Source organism: Macaca mulatta, chromosome 6 (assembly GCF_049350105.2).
Source record: "Macaca mulatta isolate MMU2019108-1 chromosome 6, T2T-MMU8v2.0, whole genome shotgun sequence".
NCBI classification, from domain to species: domain Eukaryota; kingdom Metazoa; phylum Chordata; class Mammalia; order Primates; family Cercopithecidae; genus Macaca; species Macaca mulatta.
This window is the reverse complement of record NC_133411.1, coordinates 72,738,001-72,763,668: the sequence shown is the minus strand read 5'-3', so window position 1 is coordinate 72,763,668 and position 25,668 is coordinate 72,738,001. Positions and strand designations below refer to the sequence as shown.

General features: G+C 38.8%; 1 protein-coding gene across 1 annotated transcript; it reads right to left on the bottom strand.

The window, feature by feature from the left end:
* On the bottom strand, positions 1 to 21,933 carry SHISAL2B (shisa like 2B). The gene is given in 3 exon segments (NM_001193717.2): positions 1 to 298; positions 16,534 to 16,691; positions 21,427 to 21,933. Coding segments are annotated over 3 exon segments (483 nt in total). The 5' UTR covers positions 21,618 to 21,933; the 3' UTR covers positions 1 to 164.
* Between the last annotated feature and the right edge of the window lie 3,735 nt (positions 21,934 to 25,668).

Genomic DNA, 25,668 nt, shown 5'->3' with positions numbered 1-25,668 from the left:
AAACCTTAATGTGTGTTTAATAAAGTAACTGATCAAAAATGCAGCTGTGTCTTGCTTTGTGAGTGACGAATTTTTGAAAAGCAATATTACAAACTGTTTCAAATGCACGCTTTATTTTTATTGCCCCATCTCTCCAGTAAGCATTTAAAACACAGAATTTTTAGTTAATAAGCAATGTAGATTTGTGTTGCATCCATTGTTTTTTCTTGAATTATATCATCAGCTTCATAGTATGTTTCATTCGTTGCATTTGATGCTGCATTTGAATTGAGGGCTTTGGTTTTTTCATTTGACTTGCCTGCAGATACACAAACCAAAATGAAATAATTATTTGAAATTATGACATCGAGTTTCACTTATAAAAATGTGCACTTAAAAATAATTTTTGTAGCAATATTGAAAATATATCCTGAAAATGTTATGTGTATGAGTGAGAATTGAGTTATTTTGAAGTGGTTTTTGAGTATTTCTTTCTGAAAGTCAAATAAGGGAAATAGTAACAGAAACAAAAAAATTGATTTCCATGCTTACCTTTTTCCTCCATGCTTCCATGAGGAAAATACACATTTGATAAGAAGGTAACAATTTCTGAGTGACTTAACAAAAGTGTGACTGTCCCTCTCCTATGCATGAACTACATTAAAGCCAATCATAATAACTTGTACAACCTTAAGGCTTTGCCATTATAACTGATTTAGATGTGGTTTATTAAAAGGGCACAGTTGTGCCACAATCCCATTCACTCACTGCATATAAATATGAGTCCAAAATGAGCAAAGGTAAAAGAATATGGATCTTTACTGATCGGAAGTTAGTACTAAACAAACACAGCAAAGAAATGGATTATTCAATGAATAGTGTTATGAAAGTTGAATGATTGTAGAAATAACTAATGTATCATTTCACCAATAGAAAATAACATAAATATGTAAAGAACAGTGGAAGAAATCACAGACATTACTAATGACCTCCATGTTGCTAAATGCACAGTCCGGTTCATTCTCATCTTATTTGATTTCTTAGCAGCAGTTGATCCAGTTCTTTCCTTGGCTTCTAGGGCACCATTCTTTTTTACTCTCTGCTACCTTACCATTACTAATTACCTCCATGTTGCTAAATCCACAGGCCAGTGGCCAAAAACCTCTGGTCCTTGATGCCTCTCTTCTCTCTCACCCTACATCCAATCCATCAGAAATCCTTGTTGACTATGCTTTTAAAATACATCCAGAATCAGACCACTTCTCACCATCTTCACTGCTACCACTATTCTGTTTTCAGCACAACATTCAAAGAGCTATTCTTTAAAAACTAAGTTGAATCATGCCCTCTGCCCAGAACCCTCCATTCACCCAAGTCTTATACAGTGGCCTACATGATTTCATACACACACCATTAACCTCTCTGACTTCATTTTTTTCTACTTCATTCTTTGGTTCATTCCAACCTCTTTGATTAAACATTTCAGGCATGTTCCAGCCCTTGGGACTTTTGCACTGACTATTTACTCTGTCTACTATGCTCTTCTTCCAGATAATCTGCACAATAACTATCTTTTTTCCAAGTCCTTCCTCAAAAGTCATCTTCTCAATAAGACCTACCCAAAGCATTATTTAAAATTGCAGCCTCCATATCCCCATCACCAACCCCTTCTGCCCTCCATTTTTCCCCCGAAGCACTTATTAACTAATATAATTTACCTATTTATCATGCTTATCAGTTATTGTCTGTCTTCCCTCACTAAAATTTAAGTACCACATTCCAAGAAATTTTTGACTATTTTGTTCATTAATGATGTGTCTATAAAAATGCCTTGCACATAGTTGTTCAATAAATAGTTGAGTGTATTAATGAATTAAAGGATAAGACAGAAAACTTTAAAACTGGGTAGCAAAAGACAAGATTGAAAACCAACTAGCAAAAAATATTTAGAGCAAATGATGCATGTCTAATATGTAAAGATCTTACATATCAGCATGTAGGACATTAACACCTTTTAGTGAGTGAAGAAAGTGACAGAAAAGATAAAATGACTAATAAACATGAAAAAGTTTTAATCTTGCTAGTCAGAAAGAAATGTAAATTTGAAAGGTGAGAAGCAATTTTTCATCACTCAGGTGAGGATAAAAAGTAATTTTTCTTTCAACGGTGTAGCATGATGGGAGTGTAAATTGGTACATACTTAAAGGTGTCAAATGTTCCTACTGTGTAATTTCACTTTAACAAGAAATTCCCAAGGAAACCATCAAAGATGAGATCTAAAACTTATAGACATCTTCTTCACTGGTTATTTTCAATACCAAGAAATGAAAGTAGCTTAAATTTCCAATGATAGAATTGCTAAATATCATGCCTGAGATACCATGCAGCCCTTTAACTTAAAAAAAAATAAAAATGGTTTCTAAGAAATGTTTAATTACATGGAACATGCTTAGAATACAATGTCAAGTGAGAAGAATGTAAAACTATCAGCAATATAATAATAGTTAATACTTACATAGCACTTACTCGTAACATTATCAGCCTGTCTGCTAAAGCCCTTTAGGATCACACATAAACTTGGTTAGGCTGATGATCTGGTTCTACTTTCCTCTTCTGGCTCAGTTCACCCCACTCCCTTCCTTGTCTTTGGTGGTTCAGATACCCACAAGTCCTGTTTCCCCCAAACTTTCCCTGGTGTCTCCCTCTCTGCCCCAAGCCTCTTCCAGTTGCCTAGTGTCTCTAATTCTCCAGCCTCTTTTGCTTGAAGAATTCTCCTTCAGATTTTAGAAAATCTGCCACAAATCTCCCTAAGGGGAAGTCCATTAGCCAAGACTCCTTCCATTAGAAGTAGCTACTGTACATCCTCTTCTTTTCACCATACAGCATGTCTTCTGGATATGAGTTTTTAATTTTTTTTCTTTAGGTGAATCTAAACCTTGCCTTTAAGCATGCCAATACTTCCTGGCTTTGCATATTAATTGCTTTCTATAAGTAAACTGCTTTTTGCAAGTAAAAATATATATTAAAGATACGTTTCTATAAGTAAAATGCTTTCTAGGATTGATCAGGACATCCCTCACTCTGGGACGATTTCATGGTTCAACACTCAAAGGACAATATTATTTACAAGTTTTGAAAGATGTCTCACTGCAGCTTCCATATCTTACCCATAAGACTGAAACATGCATGGTATTGATCTCTAGGCTAATATTAGAAGCACTGAAATTTAAAATCTGGGGCCTAGAGTGGCACAATAATGACTTTATTCCAATTACTTCTCTTCTGAACTATTTTTGGTAGTAAAATAAGTTACTTTCTACTTCTAAACATGCAGTAAGTATAATTTGATTTTTAAAAGCTAATTTGTTGTAGGCACAGCATTTGCCAGCCTGGAAAATAGCCTTTTCCCAATCAGCAAGCAAAGCTATTTAAAATAAATATAGTAGAGAAAGATGGCATGAAAAATTTAAGAAATAAAAAATTATTGACTTTGCAAAGCAAATATTTTCTAAAAATTAGATTCAAATTTAACAAATAATAAACAAGGTTTATGGAAATTTTATCTTGTCAAGATGATTAAAAAATCAGGCATTTTATAGATTGTTTTCAAGATTTTGAAAGACAGGTTTAATTGGCCTCATGCTGTCTTTATTAGGGCTTATGATTTGGGAAATTAAGTCTTTTCTCTCAAAGAATAAAGGTTTTCACCTGTTTTTGAAATCTTTATGTTATCACCTTGGTTAAATGAATGACTTACTTTGCAATGACCTGTGATCCTATTTCATGATATCAAGCCTTTTAATCTTTTTATACTTGACACACTTTCCAAAGTCAAATTCTAACTTGGGTCCTCATTAATTTTTTGCCTTTAGTCCCCAGAAGTCCAAAAGAGACATATTTGGCTTATTGGTATAGAAATCATACAGGAAGCATTGTCAAATATGAAATGGTGTTTGGTTTTCTTTGGGCTATATTTGTATAAATGTTATTGGTGTGTGTGCCAAAATTATAGGAAGCTCCTATAATTCTAATATGACTTATTGTATGTTATTAATAATTATAATTATGTAAAACTGTTGTATGCCAGAGAAGTAACAAATTGCTAGTCAAATGTGGTTTTAATAATGGCTGTCCTAAGACTTCTCTTGTTTTGATCCTCTTCAAAAGGTGGTTTATAATCAGCTGTAGGACTTTGATAGGTGCTCTTGAATGCAAGTTTTTAATAACTTTGGAAATTGTGACATTAGAATAAAAGAAAAAACTTTCAGGACTCTCAGAGAACTGAAATGTTCACCAATATCAAACAGGACCAGAGTTAACTGCATGGACTGAGCTAAAAGAAGACTGAAGTAATCTTTTTTACTTTTAGCTTAAAATGTTGCTGATCTTTTGTTTTTCAGAGTGAAAAAAACTTATTTTAAGCTATCTACAGCTTTTAACAATTGAGTAAAGTATACTCCTGTAAACAAAATTTGGAGCATATTTCTCTCTTCCTTATTTCTCCAGAATTTGGAAACTATTTGTGAGTTTTCTTAACTTATGTCAATATAGTTATTTGCGTAAGTGCAATAAGAATGTTTTCTTTTGCAACAGGACGCAATTGGAGAAACTGGTTGTTTTACCAAGGCTTTGAATAGAATAGCATGCTTTCCTTTAAGGAATCAAGCTTAACCCATAGAGCCAAAAAAAGCCCTTTGGGGAAAACTGGCCTCATACTGTGTCCTCATGGTTCCTGCATAGGGCTCCTAACCGGCTCCTAACCTGTGGTAAGTAAAGAATATCACATTCTGGCCGGGCGCGGTGGCTCAAGCCTGTAATCCCAGCACTTTGGGAGGCCGAGACGGGCGGATCACGAGGTCAGGAGATCGAGACCATCCTGGCTAACACGGTGAAACCCCGTCTCTACTAAAAATACAAAAAAAAAAAAAACTAGCCGGGCGAGGTGGCGGGCGCCTGTAGTCCCAGCTACTCCGGAGGCTGAGGCAGGAGAATGGCGTAAACCCGGGAGGCGGAGCTTGCAGTGAGCTGAGATCCGGCCACTGCACTCCAGCCTGGGCTACAGAGCAAGACTCCGTCTCAAAAAAAAAAAAAAAAAAAAAAAGAATATCACATTCTAACAGGCCCAGGAGGTCCAAGGTATCTTGGGACCTCAAGAGGAGAGGAAATTACACAGCTCATAGGTATTTGAGGATACAAACCCATGGCAGGGCTCAGCTTAAAAAAAAAAAAAAAGAAAAGAAAAGAAAAAAAGTCTTACCTGAGATTCCTTGAGTTTCATCAAAGCCAAATTTTAAAAGGCTATTTGAAAAATAATTATCCTTGCTGCCCTTTATACAAATAATCAGGCCAAGCATAAGACTAAATCTTATTTTTGCAAGCAAATCAGTCCTATTATGATTTGTTTTTAATAAAAATGGGAGACTGGAGAAAAACTATGTTTCAAAATGAGCTATAGTACACTTGTTATTAGATTCTAGTCTTGCCTAATGTTTTTCAATTTTTATTCTTTTCTACAGTTTGGACTGAATTCTAAAATTTTTCCAGGCTACAAGTCTCCAAAATAATGTTTTTAATTTAATTTTTGTTCTTTCTTTTCCCTTTTTTCCCTAGTTTTTCTATGTTGAAATCACTGAAAACTAAGCTGTGCTTTCTTTAAAGCCCTGCAAACTGAAGCTGGACAACTTAAGCTTCAAAAGAAAATAACAGCAACCTATTTACATACATAAGTCGCTTCATACCTGCCTATTGATGTATGGACTTCAAAGTAATATGGCCTATATTGATTTTCCAGGATTGTTCTGGTTTTGTTTGTTTTCTCTCTTCCTCCTCCTATTTTCTCTTCATAGGACATGAGACTTCACAACCTGCTAAAAATGAGCTTTCCTCATAATGTGGGACCTACCCATCTAGGAATGAACCATACTAGCCATGAGAGATCAGAACAAACCTGAGACCAGACTCAATTTTCTTCTAAAATGCTTTCTCCAAAAGATTTTAAAAAGAAAAGGGTGGGAATGTGAAAGGAAAATAGATCCTGGGATCCCAAAATCACTAAGCTAAAGAGAAAAAGTCAACCTGGGAACTGCTTAGGGCAAACCTGCCTCCAATTCTAAGTCATCCCTCTGAGGCTTACCTGAGACAAATGCATATCTGATTGCTTCCTCTGCCCTACTGTTTATGTAAAAATGCAGATTCACTGAGCCAGACTAAATTGTGTATTCAGTGGAAGGCTGATCACGGACTCAAAAGAATGCAACCTTTTTTCTCTTATCTACTTCTAACCTGGAGTTGTCTCACCTTACCAGACCAAACCAATGCACATCTTACACATTTTGTTTGTGTGTGTGTTAAGACAGTCTTGCTCTATCACCAAGCTGGAGTGCAGTGGTGTAAGCTTGGCTCACTATAACCTCTACCTCCTGGGTTCAAGAAATTCTCCTGCCTTAGGCTCCCGAGTAGCTGGGACTACAGGCACGCACCACCATGCTTAGCTAATTTTTTTAATTTTTTGGTAGAGACAGGGTTGCCCAGGCTGGCCTCAAACTCCTGGGCTCAAGTGATCTGCCCGCCTCTGCCTTCCAAAGTGCTGGGATTACAGGTGTGAGCCACTGCACCCAACCCATCTTACACATATTAACTGATGTTTCATGTCTCCTTAAAATACATACAAGCAGACTGTACCCCCACCCACCTTGGGCACATGTCTCGGGATTTCCTGAGGCTGTGTCAGGGATGCATCCTTAACCTTGGCAAAATAAACCTTCTGAACTGACAGAGACCTGTCTCAGATACTTTGTGTTGACATTATGTAATATTTGAAAATCAAATTAAGGTGTTTGTAGGTTGTTTTTCACTTGTTTAATATTATTTTTACTCTTTAGTATAGCAGGTAAAGATAAAAGATCAAAGATTTAATATATAAATTAATTTTGTATTATCTGGGTGACATTTGTATCTTATATAAGCACCGATTTAAGTATCTAAAATTTTAATATTTTTTGAATTCCTGGAAATATAAAAAGTGTAATGTTGAAGTCCTTCGTGTTTCCAAAGCTTTTTACATACTTAAATTCTTAATAGTTTAATCAGACTTTCAAGGTGTTTCGTCATAACCAATTTGGGTTTTTTGGTTTTTTAGTGGGAAATAAACTAAGGAAGTTATTTCCTAACTTAGTCATTCTGGGGTTCTCTCTAAGTTATCCCCATTCTGATGCTCTTGTTTCCATTATATATTTCTCTGGCAACAACTGAAGGAATTTATCTAACTTGTTTACTCCCCTCTGAGATTTAAAGGCTTGCAAAATACATTACAGTAGTATAGATTTTTATTCATGTATGACTTGTAAAGATCTTTATTCCCCAGCCTCAACTCATTATTTACTTGGCTATTGGATCCTTCTAACCGGTGTTAAGTACAAAGATATTTTTTTGATTGGCTTCTAAAGCCAAAGCAATTCCTCTAACAAAACCAAATTGCTATGTGAACAAGAAAAGATGTGTTATAAACACCATAACACCTCTAGCATTCACTCTCTTCCTGCAGGTTAGACAAATCCAAAAGTGCTTTTTTCAAGGTATATCCCTCTGGTAACTTAGAGTAATCGGACATATTGGGAAACAACTGCAGTTAGTGGAGCTGTAGTGATAATACAGTCCAGCTAACTACAACTCTGGGATAATTTTAAAAGAGAAAGATAAAAATATCTCAGCAACCTCAGCATTTCCTAGTTTTATTTTAATCGAGAAACTAGTTTCTTAACCAACAAAATAGGGATAAAAACAGCTGCCTCTTTTCTGTCACAGGTAACAACATGGATTCAATTTAAATGAATCTGTAATATCATTGCGCTCCCAAGAGATTTGTCACACATAAAAATTTTTTCTTTTTTATTTTTCTCGTTAGTGGAGTGGGAATTGCCAAGATTCAACATCACAGTTCCTTCCTACTCAATTGTCAGCTGCTCTTCCTGCTGCCTGCTACTTATTTCCATTCTTTGGTTTTTGTTGTTCTAGTCATTGTATGCAAATTTCAACCTTTCTTTAATCCTATACTTCCTAGACTGGCATTAAATTAAAGCTTTGGCCTTTGCCAAAATTTAAATCCAATTCATTGAACGAAATCTTTCTACCTATCCTTATCACAGGTAGGCCAACATAATTTTTCTGATAACAGTTAAATTTTATATTTATTTTCAAACCCTTTCTTCGGGGACCTAGAATTCTTCTGTGAACTCTGCTCTTGCCTGCCATTTCAAAATATCAAAAGAATGTTGGGGACTCCTGCAGGTCTTTATCTCGTGGCTATCAGGCAGAACTGTCATTAAGCCTTTCTACTATCATCTGCCAATGTCCTCCTAGCTTCTGGGTTAGCATTCTGATGTTCTTCAGCAGCTTCCATGTACTAACCTAGCTGAGTCACTTTATTATTTAGTAGAAAATCTACACATCCCACTCATCCTGCAGTTCCTTTTTGCGGAAACAAGCAATTTCAAATTTTTACCCTAAAAGTGGTTTTTTTATTTGTAAGAGGATGTTTTCCCTTCAAATTTAATACGATGATGCATAGGACTGGGTGTGAGCTAAATGGTGAAGTGAGCAAAACTTATTGACCTCTCCCTTTTCAATGCCCTGCCCTCCCCTCAAGTATGTAGAGAGATCTCACATAAGCACAGTTAAAAAATTTATCATGAAAGTTAGAATCTTGGACTTGCCCTTTTGCTTTAGTCACTCATTAATGAGTGGAGGCAGTTCTATTCAGAAATTTTTTTCCTACATTATTTTTTCCAGAATTCACCTTTTTCTTTCTTTTCTGTATTGTTAAATTCTTCCAACCATTGATGATTAACAATATCTTACAGAGGAAGTTAGCTGATATTATATGTCCTTGAAATAAATTATTTTCAATGAGAGACTGGCTTCTATTTTGCTTATTGGTTTGAGCATGACTGAGGATTGCCTGACTCTGCCTTGAGGAGTACTCCAAAATGCTATTATAATGCCAAAAACCGCAATTACTTTTGCACCAACCTAATAATATAGGTAACTACTGAGCGATTTGATTTTCTACATTGTAGGAACAGAAGCAGTTGTATAAAATTCTAGGCTCATTATTTTAAATAAAAAGGTCTTTCTATTTAAAGGGACACAGGTGGCCTTTTATGCCATTGAATTCCAATTACCCTATCTTCTGCTAAGATCTCAATGAATTCCTTTAAAATCTTTCTGAAATAAACACTGATTACCATTAATAAATAATTTGGCAGCGTAATTCATAAGAGCTTTGAGCAAATGTTTTTGAAAGGACGTTAAGGCTATTTAGAAAAGTAGTTCTCAACTTCTTTATACATTTAGTACAAAACCCATCAAAATACCAGTTGTCTTTTTAAAACTGGACAGCGTGATTCAAAAGTTTATTTGGAAACTTGAATGTTACTAGAGTAGCCCAGAAACTGAAAAAAAAGGATGACAGGAGAGAGGAGATGGAGTCTTATTTAATCAGATATTAAAATAAACTGTATAGCTACAGTAATTCTTAAAGTATATTACTAGCTTAAAATAAACAGATGGATCAATTTAACAAAACACAAAGTCCAAAACAGACCACAATATATATAAGAATTTAGCTTATGACTAGTGACATTTTAAATTGTCAAGAGAAAAATGGATTAGCCAATAAATATTTGACAACTGACTCATTATTTGGAAAATAAAAAAGGCAGATCTCTACCTCATATTTTATACCAAAATTAAAGCTCCAGGAGTATTAAAGATTTAAGTATAAGAAAAATGCATTAGAAGAAAATATAGACAACTACATAATTACCTAGTACAATATAGTTATCTATAGGTATCTAAATATATAAATATAGGTAACTATATTATATTAGGTAATTATATAGCTAGGTAATTATATAATTAGATAACCATAGATAACTATAACTAATTACTAATACTTTGAACTATATTAGAAAATGTATTTAAAAATTAACTACATTAGGGCTGGGCTCTGTGGCTCACACCTGTAATCCCAGGAATTTGGGAGGCCAAGGCAGGCTGATCACCTGAGGTTGGGAGTTCGAGACCAGCCTGACCAACATAGAGAAACCCTGTCTCTATTAAAATTCAAAATTAGCCTGGCGTGGTGGCTCATGCCTTTAATTCCAGCTACTCAGGAGGCTGAAGCAGGAGAATAGCTTGAACCCAGGAGGTGGAGGTTGTGGTGAGCCGAGATCATGCCATAGCACTCCAGCCTAGGTGACAAGAGTGAAACTCCATCTCAAAAAAAAAAAAAAAAAAAAAAAATTAACTATATTAGAAATCAAAAATCAACTATACTAGAAAATATAAACTATACTGGAAAATACAGTTACCTATATTTTCTACTAATGCATTTATTTTTTATACTTAAATATTTTATCTTTATATCTTTTGGTAAGGGGAAAACTTTCTAAGTGTGAAACCAAAAGGAGAAAACACAAAAAAAGAAACTTCTGCAGTTGAAAATTAGTCACATATAAGATTTATTTGTTTGTTTCTCTGTATTTCCTAATTTTCCTATAATGAACTGATAATGAACCATAATGAATTGAGAGGAAGATTTTCTTTGGAGGGAGCAAGGATATCTTCTAAGACAAATATAGCAGACCATGCTGAGCCAGCCCAAATCCTATTTTGCTCACAGGCAGAATAAATGTTTGCATTATCTTTAAATTTGCTTTCCTTCTCAGTATTTCATACATAATTTATGCTTTTCTCCTAGACAACTGTGCCTTACTGCTAATTTACTTATCCCTTTTCATTTATATCATCTGTCTTTACAAAAGAGAACATGAAATACAGGCTTGTTGTTTATTATACCTATACAACTGTATTATTTTATTTGTGCCAAGCCGCTCTACTAATATTTGCCCTTCCAATTTTTATCAAAAATTCTGTGTCTAAGAACCCTTCTCTTTGCTCCTTCCCCCAGCCCCTTCTACAACTCCAGAGTACCAATAGATATTCAAAGCCCCAGGATAAATATGCTTTATATTCCTGGAGCATCAAGTTTACTCAGATATGAGAGGGAGAAGATGCTATTATTAGAGTAAAGCAAGTCATATTATGCAGTCAAATTGAAACTTCTCATAATTTTAAAAATAAAATGGGAACTTCAGATAATTTAAAGTTCATTAGGCTTAAAGCAGGCCTTTCTACTCTAGCCCTTAGAATTCTGGAGACACAGGTTCCTCTCTCTTAAATAGTTGGCCCTCCGTATCCATTGGTTCTGCATCTGTAGATTCAACCAACCATGGATCAAAAATATTTGGGGAAAAAAAGCATCTGTACTGAACATGTACAGACTTTTTTTTTTCTTGTAATTAATCCCTAAACAACACAGAATAACAACTACTTACATAGCATTTACATTGTACTACATCGTACTACATATTAATCTAGAGATGATTTAAAGCAGGGGTCCCCAACCTCTGGGCCATGGACCAAGCTAGTCTGTGGCCTGTTAGGAACCAGGCTGCACAGCAGGAGGTGAGCAAAGGGCGAGCAAGCATTACTGCTTCCCCTCCACCTCCTGTCAAATCAACATTGGCATTAGATTCTCAAAGGAGCACAAACCCTATTGTGAACTGCACATGCGAGGGATCTAGGTTGTGCGCTCCTTATGAGCATCTAATGTCTCATGATCTGAGGTGGATCTGTTTCATCCCAAAACCATCCCTCCCATACCCGACCTGGAAAAATTGTCTTCCATGGAACCAGTCCCTGGTGTTAAAAACAGTTGGGGACTTTATGATTTACAGCATATAAAAGGGCCAGGCACAGTGGCTCACGCCTGTAATCCTAGCACTTTGGGAGGCTGACACGTGTGGATCATTTGAGGTCAGGAGTTTGAGACCAGCCTGACCAACATGGTGAAATCCTGCCTCCACTGAAAATACAAAACACTTAGCCAGGCATGGGGACCAGTGCCTGTGGTCTCAGCTACTCGGGAGGCTGAGGCAGGAGAATGGCTTGAAACAGGGAGGCAGAAGTTGCAGTGAGCCAAGATTGCGCCACTGCACTCCAGCCTGGGCAACAGAGTGAGACTCCATCTCTAAATAAATAAATAAATACATAAAATGGAAAGCTATGCGTAGGTTACATGCAAATACTATGCCAGTTTACATCAGAGACTTGAACATGTGAAGACTTTGGTATCCGCAGGGGGTCTTCAAACCAATCTCAATGAATACTGAGGGACAACTGTATACATTTAAGGATTCTCTGGTGGAAAAGTTTGAGAAGCAGGGCTCTAAGACGCCCCTTTAATTGCTCCTCGGTTAGCCATTAATTCCTCCACAACCTGTGGAATGAGCCCTCACCCTCAGAGTGTAGACTCAGAAGGATGCCTTTCACACAGCCATCTGTTTTCTCAGGAGCTGGACGTCCTATACAGAACAATTTACAAGCAATAGTATTCTTTTAAACATTGGCATTTGAAGCATGCATAACCCGAAACACAAAGTTTAAAAAGAAGAAAATGGTTATGGAACACAACTTAAAGACTGATCAATTGCTTCAGCAATAGGTCCTCTGTACAGAATGAGCCCTAGGGGTAGTCCAATTACAGTCTACAATCACTGCCAGAGACTAGCTTTTTTCAAGATCCATTCCAAACGTTGGAGCCTTAAATTGTAATGCAAGTCAACAGAATAAAGATATACTATGCAAAATCTTGGCAAAATTGTCTAATATTAGACTATTTTAGACTCTCGTCACTTATAGAGGGAAAAAAATTCAGTGTCCTAAGTCAATTTAGTGTGTACACAAGAACACATTTCCCTTTAGGCCATTCAGATTTCCTATAATGGAAACAGTTTCAACTGTAAAAATCAACCTGAAATATCGAGAGGCTGACCCATGAATTTTTTTTCAAATTTTTTATTATACTTTAAGTTCTAGGGTACATGTACACAATGTGCAGATTTGTTACATATGTATACATGTGCCATGTTGGTGTGCTGCACCCATTAACTCGTCATTTACATTAGGTATATCTCCTAATGCTATCTGTTCCCCCAGCCCCTCCCCACAACAGGCCCTGGTTTGTGATGTTCCCCACCCTGTGCCCAAGTGATCTCATTGTTCAATTCCCACCTATGAGTGAGAACATACGGTGTTTGGTTTTCTATTCTTGCAATAGTTTGCTGAGAATGATGGTTTCCAGCTGCATCCATGTCCCTACAAAGGACATGAACTCATCCTTTTTTATGGCTGAATAGTATTCCATGATGTATGTGTGCCACATTTTCTTAATCCAGTCTGTCATTGATGGACATTTGGGTTGGTTCCAAGTCTTTGCTATTGTGAGTAGTGCCACAATAAACATACATGTGCATGTGTCTTTATAGCAGCATGATTTATAATCCTTTGGGTATATACCCAGTAATGGGATGGCTGGGTCAAATGGCATTTCTAGTTCTAGATCCTTGAGGAATCGCCACACTGTCTTCCACAATGGTTGAACTAGTTTACAGTCCCACCAACAGTGGAAAAGTGTTCCTATTTCTCCACATCCTCACCAGCACCTGTTGTTTCCTGACTTTTTAATGATCACCATTCTAACTGGTGTGAGATGGTATCTCATTGTGGTTTTGATTTGTATTTCTCTGATGGCCAGTGATGATGAGCAAGTTTTCATGTGTCTGTTGGCTGCATAAATGTCTTCTTTTGAGAAGTGTCTGTTCATATCCTTCGCCCAGTTTTTGATGTGACCCATGAATTTGGAAAGGACATGGGTAACTGGTGAAACCAATTTTCCTCTGACATAATATTTACTTCTTTATTTATTATGCAAATATTCTATTATGTTTCTAACCTTCAAGACATTCCTTAAATTCAATAAAGCCACAGACTTTCTTTCTCAATAGCTAGAACACTGGCATCCATTGCTAGGTAGTAGAATCATTGGAATGGAACATGCATATTTAACGAAGGGTACAGCAATGTGTAAATATCACATCAAAGGCTCGCTTTCAAATATAAACAATTTTCTCTTCCCATTCTAGTGACATTTGAACTATTTTATTTTGGGCTCTCCACTTTGTCTGATTTGGTTGAAATCAATGCAAGGGACCAAAATCACCTCATTTGAAAGCAGCAGGAAGTCACTGATCACTTAAAATCCTGCCTTACCAATAGCACGCATTCAGGAAAGGTGTACTGAATTGATTTGCCAATTTGACAAAATATACTTGTGAGAGGGGCAGAATAGGATATTTCTTTGCAAGTAAGCAGCCTCATCTAACTATAATGGACTTCCTTACTCAATAGCGACAAGAATACAAAATCTGAATCAACAAGCCAACTAATTCTGTTGCTATGTTCTGAAGTCAATGTGAAATAAAATTTTGGAGCAGTACCTAAGCTAAATCTGGAAAAATAACCAATTTTTATTTAGCACAGTGCATTGTATAGAGAAGGCAGTCAATGAATGTTTTATGACTGTGACAGTGACAATATTTTGCCAATGTTTCTCAAAGTATGCTCCTAGTATGACACACATGCAGTGCTACCCCATCCAATTCATTCATGGAATATTTGCTATGTGTTCTAGGCACTGGGGATACAGTAATGAGCAAACAAGACAAAAATTCCTACTTTTCTGGGACTTAGTTTCTACTCGGAGTGGACAAAAGATAGACAACAGGTAAGTAAAGGATATAATATGTTAACGGTGAATGCCTAAGATAAATTCAAAGCAGGAAGAGGGTATTACATGTTGAAAGGGAATTAAAAATGCAGATAGGGTAACCAGGGGAGAGCTCCTGGGAAGGTAACTTTTGAGTAAAGATGGAAAGTGAAAAAGTAAGTCATGCAGATATCTGAGGGAAAAGCATCCTTGACAATAGTGGAAGCATGTGTAAAGACCTTGAATCAGGAATTTCAAGGAACAGCAAAGGGGCCAATGAGGCTGGGCATGCGAAGATAGGAAATATAAGGGCAGATCACAAAAGTCCCCATAGGTCATGATGAAGACTGTTTTCTCCATTGAAAGAGACAGGAAGCGATTCGTGTTTTCAGCAGAGGAGTGACATGACCTGACTTGTGTTTTAACAGGTCTGCTCTGGCTGCTCTGGAGAGCAGACAGCAGGGGAACAAGGACAGAAGCAGCAAGAGGAGCTGCTTGTTTTAAAATGCAGAGCCTGGAATTTGTGTTTTTTAACAAGCTCTCTATGTGATTCATAGGCAGTCAAATTTAAGAACTGCAACTTTAAGTTACCTAAGCAATTGAGACAAAAATGGATTTTACAATCTGATTATTTGATAATCACTACTCGACATCCAGTGGAGAAACTGGGCCTAAGTCATTTGTACTAAATTCAGCTAACAACCTATCATTTCAGCCATGTAATCTCCGAACAGTACTTCCGGAAGAGAACTTTCAAGGAGTCTTGGCCCCCTTGTTCTGTGACACAGGATACCCTCTGAGAGGTCTCCTCTGCAGAGAAGGAAATGAGAGCTAATGCAATCGCACAGTGGTGATGTATTTGATAAGGTCACAGAACAGGTACCCTATAATATGAGAAGTTTTAGGATGCAACTAAAATAGAGTATATGGGTGAGGACTTTCCTCAATTTTTTTAACATAAAGATTTTCGTTTTATTTTTACATGGAAGCAAGTAAGCACTTGTGTGTCATTCTAAACACATATATAAACCCTAAATTTATAAATCTGTTTATATATTCTACATATAAATTATTGATAAATTCCGCATATATTTTATAATGTATATTCTAGATTGGTTTATATGTGCATCTCACAATAAAATTTATAATTAGTACTTTTTAATACACTATAGAAATTTATATTCACAACAGTTAAAAATTCTTTGTGATTGAGTTTTATAATGGTAACAACTAGCATTTGCACAGCACTTGATGATTGAGATAATAGGACCAATTCCACAAACCATAAATAAACATTATTTCTACTTTATAGTCACACTATAGACATACAAATCCCAATATTTTAACTAGTTTGCAATCTAGCCAATACATCTTCTACTTATTTTTTGTTTCTTTTATATGCCTCTGAATTATTTTATATGCCCCTCTGAACTGTGTACACAGTAGACACACAGATAAATTCTTAACTGACCACTGACTAGCCAATCTAGAGTGATGAAAATATTTGGTTCAGAGAATAAGTTATCAAATACTTGTTTCCTCTATTTATTTGACTTCTTTGACCCCATCCAAAAACAAAATTTTTAAAATTTCAAGAGGATAAACCTTAATAACCGGAAGGAACATAAATATATTTAAAGCAGATTTACTGAACCAATGGTTTAATTTTCATGAGAATAATTACATCCTGCTGCTATTTTTCCTTCAGCACAATTTCCCTAAAGTATTTCATCATTAAGGCCTGATTCAATGTGAATTTTTAGTAAGACACATAGTAAACTGAATTTTTAAAAAGCATTCATTGTTAACAGTATGATCACCCAGGTACAAGTTATTCTTTTGGATAAAGTTCAGGTAATTGGTAACAAATAATAGATACTGATTACCTTCTTGAGTGGAAGAAGACTCTAAGTGTTGAAGCTTAAGGCCAGTGTCTAATCTTTGAGGCTTTGTATACAGAAATAAATAGCAAAGGACACAGACACTGATGACAAAGGCGAGTAAAACAAGGGCAGCAATTCCTAATCCAATCAAGGCACCAATGCTGAGGAAAACAGGAAAAAAACATGTGTCACACAAAGTGATTCACACTGGTTCAACTAAAGAGAAGGCATAAATATATCGTTAGTTCTTGCTCTCAGTCATTCACAACCAAATTGTATTTTAGCATAAACAGTAACTGATTGAAATCTAAAGTTCACCTTTTTCCATCACCAGATTCTTGTATTTTTCTCTGTAGGATTTTCGAGACCCTGTTAAATTTATACATTACTTTTTTTTTTTTTTTTTTTTTTTTGAGATGGTGTCTCACTCTGAAGCCCAAGGTGGAGTGCAGTGGCACAATCTGGATTCACTGCAACCTCTGCCTCCGGGGCTCAAGTGATTCTCATGCCTCAGCCTCCCGAGTAGCTGGGACTACAGGTGCATGCCATCATGCCCAGTTAATTTTTTGTATTTTAGTACAAATGGGGTTTCACCATGTTGCCCAGGATGGTCTCGAACTCCTGAGCTCAGGCAATCCACCCACTGTGGCTTCCCAAAGTGCTGGGATTAAAGGCGTGAGCCACCACTCCTGGCCGGCCTGTACATTACTATTAATAGGGAAGATCATGTGTTCATATTATAGGTTAAAGGTCACATGATTCTTTTGGGATAATTCTAAAACATCTCCATCAAATAAACCTCTATTATTCATATATTTTAGAAGGAAAGATCAGGTTCAACAACAAATGATGAACAGAAAAATATTTGTTTCTGCAAAAGCACTAAAGACATATGTGAAATGCCATTTGTTGATTTACAAAGCCAAAACTATTATAAAAAAGGAGAAAGCAATTTGAATTAAAGGAAAATGGTATTTGTGAAATTCATATCAAGTTTATGTTCAGTTTGACTTTTTCCTTTCTAAAGGGGCATAATGTCAATGGCTTCTAGCATTAAGGAAGAAGCCCTTATATTTTTCTCTAAAAACAAAATGTGTCTGATTGTATTTGCTCCACCCTAAATTTGTAATGATTCCGCCTGATACAGTTACCTCTCAGTCTAATCATTTGAGAAATATAGTTTTCATAAGCCTGTGAACTGAATATTACTAAATGAGAAAAGAGCTTGGGGGGAAAAAAAAGCATTATCTTGAAAGACTAATATGCTAACACGTACTTCTTGAACCACATTTTGTTTTAATTAAAATCTACCAATAGATTTTAACCTATAAATAGATTTTAATCAATTTTACTCAAGAACAGATACTTCTGTTGACTTTCATGGTAGTGTTGTATACACTTATTTAAAGCATTTGAGAGTTTAGCTTGTAGAAAATGTTCAATAAATGGAAATAAATAATAATTGACTGCTGATTGATCTACCTGTATTTGGGACATACATCATTGAAAAGTAATGATCTTTTTCTTCATTATCTTCCTGGCTTGCCTTTAGGCTTCTGCTCTTTCCCTGGGATTAGGACACTGACAAGTTTAACCTGTACCAAAAGGGAGGGGAGGGAGAATTTGACCAGGGATGCCAGGAGCATTGTTGCTTTGGGAGGAAGGAGAACAGAACTGAAAGTGAAAAGTTAAGTTCACTCCACTTGTCCTTCATTTTAGGAGCTAGAACACCCCTGCAAAGAAGAGATTGCCTCCTGAACCACACACATGAAGTCGACTTTCAGAGATTCTTGTGCTTGGTTTATTGTCAACCCAGTTCCACTAGCCTTGTAGACAAGTGAAGGCTGGGGAAATTTATGGCTAGAGTCACCGTAGAGTTATATATTTCAACTTGGGGTTTGCTCTCACTGGATGCACTCTCATCTAAAAGGTAGACTCCCTATATTTGGCGACTCCTCTTTTATACTTGTTTGCACCAAACCTAACTTTTGTGCATTTTAAGTGTCAGGGAAGGTTAGGATCACTTCACTATACACAGACACATGTGAATGTAATCCACTCAGTTAATATTATCTGGTGCACAGAGCAGATAAGAGGCTAGACATCTGGAAAGATTCTGCAAGCAAGAACCTGATTATTAAAAAATCTTCAAGGTAAAAATGTAATTTAGTCTATTTGAAAGCAAAATTGTTACTTTAATTAACTTCCACATACACAGTGTGGGCTTTCAATATACAAATTATAAAACCAGACCATTAAATTTGAAAGAAAAACAAAAACAAAGCATGCCATCCCTGCTTTCTGTTAAAAAAGAATGTTCTTCATAATAGTGACAAATAGTTTCAATGTCATGGTTCACTTTATAAAAAAGTTGCTTTATGGCTGGGCGCAGTGGCTCACGCCTGTAATCCCAGCACTTTGGGAGGCCGAGGCAGGCAGATCACGAGGTCAGGAGATCGAGACCATCCTGGCTAACACAGTGAAACCCCATCTCTACTAAAAATACAAAAAATTAGCCAGGCATGATGGCAGGCGCCTGTAGTTCCAGCTACTCGGGAGGCTGCTGCAGGAGAATGGCATGAACCTAGAAGGCAGAGGTTGCAGTGAGCCGAGATTGCGCAACTGCACTCCAGCCTGGGTGACAGAGCGAGACCCCGTCTCAAAAAAAAAAAAAAAAAGAAAAGAAATGTTGCTTTATGCATGCAAAGCTCTAGGTATAAACTCTCGGTAAAGATGGAGCTCCAGGAGACTCCTAAAATATTTATTTCAATAAATACTTTAATTAAATAGCCACTTATGCATGGCCCTGTCCAATAGACCTTATTTTACCAAGTCCTGGAGAAGATTACCAAGGAAAATCCTAAGAACATAGGGAGTCATCGGAGGAGAAAAGATGGGAGGGGGCCAGACACAGGAAAGGAAGAATTATCCTTTCCTCAGCACCCTATGGCAGTTGTTTTACAAGCTTTGAGAGAGGGTCTGAAGCTGCTGTCACATTAATGCAGCAATTCTCCTACTTAGGAAGTTCACTTACCTTGCGATAGCCACAGCTGTGCCTTTCTCCAGCCACTATAGAATCTCAAAACAAGGGCTAGTGACTCTTCACAGTTGGACTATTTTAAATTAGGAGTGGAGAGCAAAGAACAGAGGGGAAATGAAGCTCTAATAAATTTACCTCCCTATTGTGTTATCAGAGCTCAGTAATTCTCAGGAACCCCAGGTTTAACACTGCCAACCGACAACATCAGTTGAAGTGATTTTTCTATTTCCCAGGGAATGGAGCTGCACTGTCCGTTTTGTCAGTGCTGAATGAAGACCCCAGCAAGCTGTTCACTCCTTTGTGCCCTTATAAATCTTAGGAAGGTTTTATGTCCTCTATTGCTTGTCACTTTGGAACTATTCAGGGATCTGAAAATCTCAAGCACATTTTCCAATTGAGTTTGACTTAGGAATTGCCAGTCTCTGTTGGAGGTGCTTCTGCCATTAGTAATGCCTCCAATGACCCAGAGATAGATTACTCTGTTAGTTTCCAAAAGGCCAGATAATAAACCAATGCAATACAGATTTCTTCCCCATGTAATCTACTAAGGATAAGCTATCATTATTTTCTGACATTTTGCCCTTCTCCAGCAAAATACAACTTTGTCAGTTGAACTTACTGGAAGGTAGGCACTCCTGTTGAGACTTTTTGATGCTTCCAATATAGAAAAATATGTTAATATTTTATTGCTTCAAGAAGTAACATTTAGTCATTTGCTATAGACTTGGCCTGTGTGTTAAATTCTGGGTCATGTAGGTGACTGGGAGACATAATCATAATACTTTACCTCTTACTAGCAGAATCCATCTCCTCCAACCCCATAAACCAATTAATATGTACAAAACAATTTAAGGTGGGAGCTCTTTCCTTGACTGTCGAACCCCTTTCATTCTCCAAGCAAAATGAAAAATTAAGTTTAAAGTTTGCAGCCCTTCAGAGTGGAAGGGGGAAAAGAAATTCATAAGGAAAATGTCTACATCAATACTAGTTGGAATAAGTAAAATAAAATTGCCACTATAGGGAAAGAAACAAGACTCCACCTTAGAAAGTCTCTTCACATTCCAGCAATAGCCACATGGCTCAGGTTTCAAGAAAGGGGGTGTCCTGTTCTACAGAGGGTGTGTATAATCATGGCAACCAAAAGCTGTATCTTTCTTGGTGTCTCTTCAATTCTCTCCAGGGTAGGGGTCAGATCCTCCAAAAAGGGCAAGTCGTAAAGCCCAGTTGCTTGCGCAGGCCCTCAGGAACACACACACATACACACACACACACACACACACACATACACACACACACTTTAAAAAATATATGTGTATTTTAAAGAATACAGCCAATTCCTTCCCATCCCTCAAAGAGTCTTAAAATACTTTGATCCTTGTTAATGCAGTAAAAAGAGCCCCAAAGGAGCCTCCTTTCTCTTCAAATACACCAAATAAACCTAAAAGAGGATTTTAAACCTTCCCCTTAGGTTATCTGCCTGTCCTCCCGCTCCACCAGTAGGGCTGCCAGCCTGGGACTGGTCCCCGGCGAGGGGAGAGCAGTCGGCTCCCGGGAGGCCGGCGGGGAACCCAGCGGGGCCAGCTGGGAGGGCCCCAAGTGCGCCCTGGGCGCAAAGCCCGCGCTCCTCCAGCGCGCGCCTCGCCTCCGGTCCTGGCTTCTGGGGGAGTTTCGAGCCCGGGCGAGATTTCTCTCCCTACCCTCACCCGCCCTCAGAGGCTCCGCTTCCTTCCGTAGGGACCCAACCCAGAGCCGATGGCGGGGACCCGGGGACTCCCCCTGGCCCTGGCGTGGCTCCGCTTGTCGCCTCCCTAGCCCCGGGCCCGGCCAGCCGCCGCACGCGCGGGCTCTCAGCCCACCTGAGGCTCCACATGTAGCTGTGCTTGTAGGGGAAGTAGCTGCCCGGCTCGCTGCAGCAGTACTTGAGGTCGGCGAAGCCGCAGCAGTACTGGAGCGCGGCCCCCTCGCCGCGCCGGGGGCACTGGAAGGGCTCCACGAAGCTCTGGTTGAGGCTGTAGTAGCCGGAGCACAGCCTGCTGTCCTCGCTCATCGCGGGCAGGGGCCAGGAGAGGCTCGCCAGGGGCCCGGTCTGCTCTCGGATCGCACCGGTCCAGCACCTCCAGAGCCCGCGGACCCCTCTGCCCGGACTCGGCTCTTCCGATCTGGGCTCTGGCTGCCCGGGCGCTCAGTCTGCCCGCGCCACCTCTGCTTTCTCTCCTCCCCTTGTCCACATGGTGTCTGGGCGCCTTACTCTCGCCTCTCCCTCTCGCTGCTGAGCGGTCGCTCCTTTTATCCGCCCATCTCGGCGCCCACTCCCCTCTACTTTCCCTCACTTCACCAGCAGCCTGGAGACCTTAGCTGTCCCCACACCATGCCAGAAAGAGCTTTCTCCAGAGGGAAAAAAGGAGACGTGGGACATGTTTTCAGTCCAGGCAGATGCTGCCAAAGTTGCAGTTTTCCTGCCTAGGGACAGGGCAGGTGGATTCTGGACAAACAGACCAGGTCTAGTGGAACCTTGACTGCCTGGCCATAGACTCAAGGAGTGGAGGAGAGGACCAGCTAAAAGGCAGTGAACAGTAGTGAGGCGGCGTTGGTGTTCTCTTTCTTTGAGAAGTAAATGTGAAACATTAAGATCTGCCCATTTAAACATAAAAAACAAGAAACAAAGTCTCCCCTAACAACTGGCCATGCTGCAGTTGCTTTCTGTGTTCAGCTAAAATATCCAGAAAAGTTAAGAAATGCAAGACATGAAGGTAAAGAAAGTGAGAACTTTCTAGAGAGGGAGGCAGCCAAAGGAAAAAAAGGCAGAGGAAATAGGGAGAAAACTTCAGTCAGTTTTGATGTGCTGTAGGAACTTCTTTTGTCTCCTTTTTGTTTGATATTCCCATTTTCTTGATTGGTTTGTTCACAAAGGCTTTTTAAAATAACGAAGATAATGCATGCTTATTGTAATAAGTCAAGCAATGCTTGGATGTATAAAGAAAAAGATAATAATAGCCTTATGATGGGAGAGGAGGCGATTATGACATTCATAAAATGTACAAGATAGAGTATTGTTTCTTCCTCTTCATTTCTGCTTCCTTCCCTTGGCCAGGGGCTTGATTGGATCCCAGACGTCGAATTTTACCTTGTTGGGTGCTGGATGTTTTTGCATTCCTATAAGTACTCTTGAGCTTTGTACTGGGATGCAGTTAAGTTCCTTGGAAACAGTTTGATTCTTTCAGGATTGATTTTAGTATTTGTTAGGCAGGACTAGAGTAGCCTTTAGGACTGATTTTTTCCCCACTACTGAGGCAATACCCTTCTAGTTATTCTACCCAAACCTTGTGAATTATAGGGCTTACCATTCTGACTGGTGGCAACACAAAGTATTTTCAGCCTTGTGAGGGCTGCAAGGATTGTTGTTCCCTCTGTTTCTTTCAGGTGGTTCTTTTCTGTGGTTCAAGTAGTTTCCTCCCAGGCCTGCAGCGATCGGTGTTCATGAAGACTCTGGTGATCTCCAAAGTGCTCTCTCCCTCTCACTACTTCTCTTCCGCTCTCTCTTTCTCTCCAGCCCTCTCCTTCTGGTACTCTGTTCTGCTGCCTCTAGCCACTCTTCCCTGGACTTCTCAGACCACTGAGTTCTACCTGGCTTCTACCTTCTTGTACTGCGAAGACCTGGAAACTCTCTCCTGCCAGTGAGCTGGACTCATAAGGCCCACCTCACCTGTTTCCCCTCTCTCAGGGATCACTGTCCTGCAGTACCTGATATCCATGTCCAAAACCAATTGTTTCAGGTATTTTTGTTGTTTCATCATTTCAGGCAGGAGGGTCCATTTGGTCCCTGTTATGCCCCTACGCCTTGGCCAGGGGATTGGACCTGATTCAAAGTAGGCCAGTTAGGGTCTGTCCCCTGGAAATGGAATTCCACTCATGTGGACAGGAAGCCTCAAGAAGCTAGTGTACAGGAAATAGAAAAATGAAGCAAACAGTAGCAAAAGAAAAGGTGGGTAGAAGAGTGCTGGCGGCTTTGCAATTCTTGATCAAGTCCTTTCTGGAGGCCCAGGGCATTCTTAAGAGTTTCCTGACATGTCCTATTTCCTTATAGCCAAAATCCGCTTTTCTGGCCACAGTGCATTCAAGTTGGATTCTACTGCTTGCAGCCAAAGGGTTGTAACTCAGACAGGACATCTTCAGGCAAACGTGAGGGGAAGAGGCAGTTGAAAGGAAAGAATGGAAGCTTTTTATTCAATGGATCAATTTCCCTTGGAAGGGGGAGAAATATGCAGCACTAGCAGACTTCTCCTCCCGTTACATGAGAGAGGAAAAGAAATTTGGAGACAAAAGAGAGGAAAGTTTTTCTGGAAATATTGATTGTCTCAATAAAATATTATTGAGAGCATGAGACAACAAGGTGGAACTTAGATGCTTGACAAGAATGGGAAAGACGGAGTGAACACTGTAGGGAGCATGCCTGGGTAGAGGCTGAGTGGAATAAAAGGATCGGGTGCATCGCTGAGCGCCCACTTTGGGCTAGAAATCACAGTCTTCAGGTAGAAACTCTCCAACAATGAACGGTCAACAGTCTGGGAGCAGCAGCAGGGAGTGAACAGTGAGATTTATCAGGATGATTCTCTGGGGCTATCACAGCAATCACAGATCACCTCAGCCCCCTCCAACCTCCAAACACACATAAAACACAGAAAAATCCAGAGACAGGCATGACCACAGAGGCCGAATTTCACCAAACTTGGAGTACCTTGAAGCCTCTGAACAAAGGAGCCTTTTACCATATGAAGCTTAAGGGCAGTATTAAGACTGTGGCTTTAACCAGTTAGGAAATCACTTGACCTTGTCTGCTGTGTAGTCCCATGTGACTAAGTCCCTAGTTACCTTCCTCCAGGCAGGAGGAGTTCTGATAGGGAGTAGGGTGGGGCTGATCCCGCACCAAAAGATAGCCATCGATTACATCTTTTATTTTCTCTTCTTCTTGTATCACAAGAAGAATTCTCCGTTAGAGAATATTCTGGAAATAAGGAGACAGTTTTGGTTGTCATGATGACACTGTCCTGGCATTGATGGTAGATAGCCTGACCCCCTGCAATATGTATATGAAAATGAAGAACTGTATGTGACTTTCAAATGTTCTACAGGACATTCATGTAGATGAAAAACCTACTTATAATTGTCTGTACCTAGAACCTATCCTTGGATTACAAACAAATACAACGTTTTTCTTGAATTTTCCAGGAATACAACTACCATGTAAAATGAGGGAAGATTGTTACTTGTTTTGTTTGGAACTCTACCAAGATTTGTTCACAAAAAATTATGTGCCAATAGTTATGTTGCTCAAGGGTTTGTATTTGTGTTGCCAACACCACACGCTGTGTCAGCCTGCATTTGTACCGTCACTCCACAGTGATTTGTAGCTATTGCATGCAGAGTATTGATGTAAGCATTATGTCTTTTGGTACAGTTGTGCTTGAGCATTTACATATGGAAATACTGTATATATTTTATGGTAAATTATACTCCTTTTATGTATTCTTTATATTATAATAAAGGCATTATATAGAATTACTGTATGTGTTTCCTAGGTCCCCCATAATAAAGTACCACAGACCAGGTGGCCTAAACAACAGAAATGTATTATCTCACAGTTCTGGGGGCTGGAAGTCTGAGATCAAGATGTCAGCAGGATTGGTTTCTTCTGAGGGTTGCAAGGAGAAGGATCTATTCCGGGATTGTCTCCTTGACAGGCCTCGATTGCTGTCTTCTCACTGTGTCTCCACATCATCTTCTCACTGTACTTGTCTCTGTCCAAATTTCCTCTTCTCCTAAGGACACCCTAGAACTGGACTAGGGCCCACTCTAGTGACCTAATTGTATTTTAATTACCCCTTTAAAGGCTCTGTCTCCAAACATGGTCACATTCTGAGGTATTAGGGGTTAGGACTTCAATATATGATTTCCTAGAAGGACACAGCTCAGCCCATACCAATTAGGTATGTAGACACATCCTATTTCAAGATAGCAAAGGGAAAGTTATAGAAAGATTTCTGATAAAATGGGGACACTGAGTCTGATAGGGCTGAGAACTGCAGGTATGACTCCTCACA